At 42.1% G+C, this 7,434-nt stretch overlaps 1 protein-coding gene across 1 annotated transcript in view; it reads left to right on the top strand.

Moving 5' to 3' along the window:
• The window catches only part of Spats2 (spermatogenesis associated serine rich 2), a 69,003-nt gene that overhangs the window by 39,280 nt on the left and 22,289 nt on the right, over positions 1–7,434 (top strand). Inside the window, exon 8 of the mRNA XM_005353931.2 lies at positions 1,684–1,819. Within this exon, the coding sequence (XP_005353988.1) occupies positions 1,684–1,819 (136 nt within the window). The remainder of the gene's footprint in view (positions 1–1,683; positions 1,820–7,434) is intronic.

Raw genomic sequence — 7,434 nt, 5'->3', positions numbered from 1 at the left:
AAAAAAAAAAAAAAAAAAAGAAATTACTTTGGACCTATAGGAGGGCAGAATTTAGCTAGGCGGGGAAAACTAAATACTGGAAGAAAGAAGGAGGAGTCAGAGAAAAGTCATGGAACCGCTGCCAGAGACAGACACGCTGAAACTTTGCTTGTGGGCCATGACCTCATGGTGATGCAAGATTAATGGAGAAGGGTTAAATTAAGATGTAAGAGTTATCAAATAAGAAGCTAGAGCTAGAGGGCTGGAGAGATGGCTGAGAGGTTAGGAGCATTGCCTGCTCTTCCAAAGATTCTGAGTTCAATTCCCAGCAACCACATGGTGGCTCACAACCATCTGTAATGATGTAAAGAGGTCTGGTGCCCTCTTCTAGTCAGCAGGCATACACACAGACAGAATATTGTATACATAATAAATAAATAAATATTTTAAAAACAGAAGCTAGAGCTAATGGGGCAAGCATTGATTTTAAATAATATAGTTCCCGGTGATTATTTCGGGGCTGAGCTGCTGAGCAGCCAGGAAGCAACAAGTGGCTCCCTGCAACAGGATTCACTGGCAAAGGCTTTAGTTCCAGCTGCTCTAGAGACTGAGGAGTTTATGTTTAGCCTGGATAGTATACTAAGAGTCCATCAAAAAATTGATGCAATTGGAAATGTAGCTACTGGGGAGATGGCTCAGTCAGCAGAGTGTCTGCTGTGCAAGAATGAGGACCTGAGTGTGGAGCCCAGCATAGAAAAGCCAGGCGTGGCCAGGTGCATGAAAAGCCCTGTGCTGTGGAGACAGAAGAGTCTCTGGGCCAACCAGCCTTCCCTGTTGGTGAGCCCTAGGTCCCAGTGAGAGATTCTCAAAAAGCAAGGAAGGGGGCTAGAGAGATGGCTCAGTTAAAGCAGTTAAGTTGCTTTAGCAGAGGATCAGGGTTCAGTTTCCAGAACCCACATGACCCACATTATAGCTCACACATGGTGAACACATTTTTTTCATTGCTTCCATCCCACTGTTTATTATAAGTTGGGTAAGCGCATATATATGCAGGCTGAAAACTCATACATAAAATAAAAAAGTAAATCTTAAAACATAAAAATAAAAAAGGTGGGTGACTCCTGAGAAATGAAACTCGTGATTGATCTCTGGCACATACCTCTGCATGCACATACATGTAAAATTAAAAGTGTGTGTAGGCCCATATTGTACACATACATACACAACTATTGATAGTTGCTGTCTAATCCCAGCTCTCAGGAGGAAGAAGCGGGAGGATCATGTCAAGTTCAAGGCTGACCTGGTATACATATATGAGTTCCAATGCCAACCATGATTACAGAGACTTGATCTTAGAAAACAGAAATGAGAGACAGGGAAAACAAAAATGTGCATCTTTGTTGGGTAATGGTGGCACATGCCTTTAATCTTAGCACGTAGGAAGCAGAAGCAGGCAGATCTCTGTGAGTTCGGAGCCAGCCTGGTCTATAGAGCGAGTTCCAGGATAGGCTCCTAAAGCCACATAGAGAAACCTTGTCTTAAAAAAACCAAAAAAAAAGAAAAAAAGAGTTTCTTTTGTTGGAATTGGAGAAGGTGGTCATTTGGGTCTTAGTCCATATGATGATGTTTGACTTAACACATTCAGATCCAACTTTTAATTTGCATGTTTCTTTTTAAAGTAATGGCTTGTTTTTTCCCTCCAAGGTTCTAACATTGAGAAATCTGTGAAAGACCTCCAGCGGTGCACCGTGTCTCTTGCGCGGTACCGAGTCGTAGTTAAAGAAGAGATGGATGCATCCATCAAGAAAATGAAGCAAGTGTTTGCTGAGTTGCAGAGCTGGTAAGAGGAGTTGCATTTACACATCATTAGCACGGTGTTCATTTATAAATATGGCCAGCCATTCACGAGCTTCTTTAATTCCCTTCTATCTACGTATGGGGATAGCCTAAAAGTCCTATAGTGTATCTAACTTTCTGCTTTGTTCAGTTTCTTTTGGCCATAGTATGGGATTGAGTGGTAGAACTCACAGTGCTCTAGAAATGGGCCTAATGGGAATCATTTTTTTTTTTTCGAAGAGGCAAATAATTATAGAGTAGGGCCAGTCTGTTGAGCCAACAATATGATAAATGACATACTGCTAGATTAAAACTGTAAAGTAGAAAGCCAGGTATGTTTAGCCACCCTGTAATCATAGCACTTGGGAGGCTGAGGCAAGAGGATCACCAGTTTTCAAGCCAGCCTGGCTACAAGCATGACCTTATTTTGAAACAAAAAACAAACCAGAACACGTAAGGTAGAGAATATCTGTTTTTTGAATTTTTCATCTTTCTTATCTCTCTTACCCTAATAATCTCTTCAGTGCCCTATTAATCATTTATTTACTTTTGGTCTTGTGTTTTTCCAGTTGTGTTCTGTACTCATTTCTTAAAATGCACCAGTTTGTATTCTGTTGGGAAAAAAAGCAGGTTTGGTAAAGATTTGAAAATACTTTGTATGCATGCATGGATGGAGGTCAGAGAGTTGGTAGTCTCTTCCACCTTAGCAAAACTGGTCTCCTGTTTGCCCCTGCAATATACCTGCAGCTGTTCCAGGAGCCTCCAGGAATTGTCTTGTCTCTGCCATGTTACCATAGCAACACTAGGATTATAGAAAGCTGCTACCATGTGCCTGACTTTGTCTGGACTACTCCCTGAGCCATCTCTCAAGTCTTGAGAATAGTTCATGTGTGTGTGTGGAGGGAGAGTGTGGTGCACACATGTGACTGTGTGGACCCACGGGTATGCATGTGCTCCAGTGTCCAGAACAGGGCACTGTGTCATCCTCTGTGACTCTCACTGTTCTGCGAGTTTTCATTTTCTACTAGGTGTCTGGGCAGCCAGCTCTCAGCATTCACCTTCTTCAGTCCTGCACCTAAATGCAGTTACACACATGTTCAGCCATGCTGAGTCTCTTGTGTGTGTGCTGAGATTCAAACTCAGGTCCCAGTGTTGCAGAGAAAGCACTCTTGCCCATTGATCCATCTTCCCAGACTCCAGAAAACACTTCTTAAAAAATGTTTAACCTTGAACCACAGTGTTTCCTGATATCTATCTATCTATCTATCTATTTGATTTTCAGGACAGGGTTTCTCTGTGTGGCTTTGGAGCCTGTCCTGGAACTTACTCTGTAGACCAGGCTGGCCAGAACTCACAGAGATCCGCCTGCCTCTGCCTCCTGAGTGCTGGGATTAAAGATGTGCACCACCACTGGTGCTTTCTGAATTCTAATCTGCATTGTGAACTAAAAGGGGACGTGTTTGATCATGGAATCTTCTTTGGGGAGAAATTTATGCTGTTGTATTAAAGCCATTTTAATTAGTTATTAAGGTATTATGTGTTTAAACTTAGCTCTTTTCTGAGTAATTGTATTTTTTATTTATATTTTATTTATTTATTTATTTTGATTTTCGAGACAGGGTTTCTCCGTAGCTTTTTGGTTCCTGTCCTGGAACTAGCACTTCTAGACCAGGCTGGCCTCGAACTTACAGAGATCCGCCTGCCTCTGCCTCCTGAGTGCTGGGATTAAAGGCATATGCCGCCACCACCCGGCTATTTTTGGGTTTTTGAGATAGGGTTTGTCTGTGTAGCCCTGGCTGCCCTGGAGCTTGCCCTGTAGCCCAGGCTGGCCTTGAACTCAGAGATTCTCTTGCCTCTGCCTCCCACGTGCTGGGAATAAATGTGTACACCATCTCTGCTCAGCTAGGAATTGTATTTTTAAAGGATGCTTTTTAAAAAATGTTTTGAACAAACTTTCCAAAAACATCAAGAAAAGGCAGGCAGGATGGCTCAACAGATGCTTGCCTCCAAGCTTGACTACTGGAGTGTGATCCCCAGGGCTCACGTGGCAGAAGAGAATTATCTCTCTAACTCTGTTCCCTGACTCTGCAGGCATGCCATGGCGTGCACCTCCCACCTCCCCTACCCCACAGATATAAAGATAAATTAGTAAATATCATTTTAAAAAAGAAAATGTCAGGAAGACAGCCAAGGGTCACTTAGATGTAGGACTGTGCATTCTGCTTGTGTAAGAACTACCTACATTTATAGTGAGTGGTGCAGAAAGCCCTTCGCGTCCCCTTCCTTCTTACTGATGAGCCGTGCTCTTCCCTGAGCTTATGCCTGACCGTATCTCTTTGGTCCCTGTTTGCCACAGCAGATGGAAGGAGCAGGGCAGAGAGGATTGTGATTGTGGGTCCCCTCAGTCCTCCTTGTCTCTGGGATTGAATAAAAGAGAGTGCAGTAATAAAAATGAAATGACACTTCCAAAACCTTGTCCTTACAACCAAGACGTACTTGTGTGTTTGTGTGAGGGGTGTTTTAAGAGAGGGTTTTTTTTTGTTTTTTTTTTGTTTTTTTTTTTTTTATGTAGTCCAGGCTGGCTTTGAACCTTTGCCACTTGCCCAGCTCCAAAAAAGTACTGTTTAAGACAGCTTGTTCACCTCGTAGTCTGACCTTGCCCTGGAGCCCCCGTTTCTACCTTTCAGTTTTGTAGCTATAACATGATGTCGTCTCTTTCATGATTTACATCTTTGCTCCTGCCAAATTACTCATTGCAAACTTAGATTTCCTCTTTCCTCCAAGTTAGTGCCACCTTCCCCATTCGAGGCATTCTTCTGTGGCTGTAGTGAAGTGCCCTTGTTCTGAACACGTACAAGGGTGACATGCCATGTCTTCCGTAGAGATTCTTAACATTTGATTGGCATATTTGGAAAAGCAGCTTTGCTTTGGTAGGTCTCTAATCTCTTAAGATCATTCAACTTACTGCTTACTCGGCTACAGGACCCGATTCCATTCAGGAAACACACTTCTGAGAGAGATTTGTGAGTTCCTGCTGTCTTGGAGCCCAGCCAGGAGGGACCTCTTTGAGTAAGGACAGGTGAAATGGTTTCTTCCCTGGGAACTGTGTGATCAATAGATCAGCAGGCTAACAACCAGGTCAGTTGAGCTTGAAGGTCAGAAACTTCCTGCCCTTTTCTGCTGGTGCCTTCTCAGGCTGTTGGGGCTTTAAAAGCTACCTTCTTCCGTGCATCTTGTAGGTATTACTATAAGACGTAATGGACAAGCAAGCTAACTTCATTTGGCACCAAACAGCTTGGAATTAATGCTGAAAGTCATGTTTGTGTTTGTTATAATAGCAAAGAAAAACAAAAATTTTGTTTTTCAAGACAGGGTTTCTCTGTAGCTTTAGAACTTATCCTGGAACTAGCTCTTGTAGACCAGGCTGGTTCTGAACTCACAGAGATCCACCTGTCTCTACCTCCCGGGTGCTAGGATTAAGGATGTGCACTGCCACCACTTGGCTTAACAGATTTGCAACAATAAGATTGATTATAAAAAGTGATGGTGGCACACGCCTTTAATGCCAGCACTCAGGAGGCAGAGACAAGCAGATCTCTGTGAGTTCAGGGCCAGCGTGGCCTATGGAGTGAGTTCCAGGACAGCCATGTATTTAAACTTAAAATCTATCCTTATTTAAGATGACTTAGTAATAACAATTTCTAGACCCAGGTTTACTTTTCTTGTTGATCTATAAAACTTACAGTGTGAGATTAGTTACTTGGCTTAAGCTGAAGACTATTAACGAAGCAGGATTTGAAGTAAATGCATCCTGAAAGGTGGTGTGTAGTAGAAGATTCTCATTCAAGGTGTGGCTGCAAAAAGCCAACAGAAAATATGCTAGCGTTTCTATTTGAATAAAAATAGTGTTTTAGTTTTATGAAACACCCACATTAAAAAGCTCTCTTAACTATCTGTGAAAATTACTGCTAGGGTACTGGCCTCGTCTCCTGTCGCTGTAACAAACACTGACCAAAACCAAGATGAGAGAAAGTCTGTGTGCTTTATTTGCCCCGATTCATAATTCTCCGAGAGAAGTCAGTGCATGAACTGAAGTACCACCCTTCTTATACAACCCTGGACCACCTGCCCGGGGCATACAGTCTGCAGTGGGCTCAACCCCTCCCCATAATCAGCAACCAAGAAAATGCTTCAGCTGTATCTACAGCAGTTGAAGAGGGGCAGTTCCTCAGCTGAGATTCCTTCCTTCTGGGTAGCACACTGACAACACTAACTAGCACAAATATCTTACTAAACGTGCTTGGATAGATTGCCTGATATATTTATCCTAATTTCTTTCCTACTAAGTAGTTTTCTTTTTTATAGTAAAAAAGGACTTTTTGTTCTGAGCACAGGAGAATGAATAAACTCCAGGAAGGTCAGTGCTAGGGGTGTGGAGGTTTAAAGAACACAGGAAATGTCATTTATTCTCTGCTATAAAACTGTTGGGGGCTAGAAAGGCAATTCAGCAGCTAAGAGCACTTGTTGCTTTCCCAGAGGATCCAGGGTCAGTTCACAGCACCCATCAGATGATGCTATACTGGATTCATCCATGAATCATCTGTGATTCCATCCCAGGGGACTCTAAGCCCTCTTGTGGCCTCCAAGGGCACCAGCCACTGGTGAACCACAGACTTGGACGCAGGCAAAACAGCCATGCACTGAACTGTTGCCAGACATGTTCTAGCTCTTGGACATCAGAGGCAGGTGGATCTTATCAATCTGAGGTCAGCCTGCTCTCCACAGGGAGTTCTAGGACAGCCAGGATGTAGAGAAACCCTGTTTCAAAAACAAACTATTGATAATTCTTTTAATTCCCATTTGCTTTAAATGGGAAGAATAAAGTCTTAAAAGGAAAAAAGATCCATTGGCTTTGCTTCAGTTTTGGCTTTGATTTGCAAATATATTGGGATACATATGTTTTAAGTTTTGAGCAAAACAAAATCAAGTAAAAATTATTACCTGAGATTCCTACTAAGTGGTTTATTATTATTATTTAATAATAATAGAGTGTTATCCTGTTACATAATTTGCTGTAGAATTACAGTTGTATTTAAAATACTGTGTTTTTCTAATGCAATAACCATAAACAAGTGATACTTATTTTTGGTACGTAGGAACTACTGAACGCAAGACTAGTCTCAAAATGAATAGTTTCATGTTAGGACTATCAATCAAAGATTTTGCTTGAAATGACAGGCACAGAAAATATCTCAGATGTTTGTGGTGCTGCTGTAGTAGCAGCTACTGAGCAGTAAATTATGCAGAGGCTCTAAAATAAGGTAAGCAGTTGCAGTTCTGTAACAAGTCCTGAGAGGGAAGGGAAGATAGAGACCATTCAGTGGCCAGTGTTCTCTAGTAAAGTGACCATTTAATGATTAAAGGTACAGAAATTATCTACACCAAGCCAGGTGATGATGCATGCCTTAATCCTAGCACTTGGGAGGCCAAGGCAGAGACAGGTAGATCTTTAAATTTGAGGTCTATAAAGCGAGTTCCAGGACAGCCAGAGCTATAGAGAGAAATCCTGGTTTGTTTGTTTTTGTTTGTTTATTTGGTTAGTTGGTTTTTTTTTTTTTT

The sequence above is a fragment of the Microtus ochrogaster genome, chromosome 15 (assembly GCF_000317375.1).
Source record: "Microtus ochrogaster isolate Prairie Vole_2 chromosome 15, MicOch1.0, whole genome shotgun sequence".
NCBI lineage: Eukaryota > Metazoa > Chordata > Mammalia > Rodentia > Cricetidae > Microtus > Microtus ochrogaster.
This window is presented reverse-complemented; position numbering and strand designations above follow the sequence as displayed.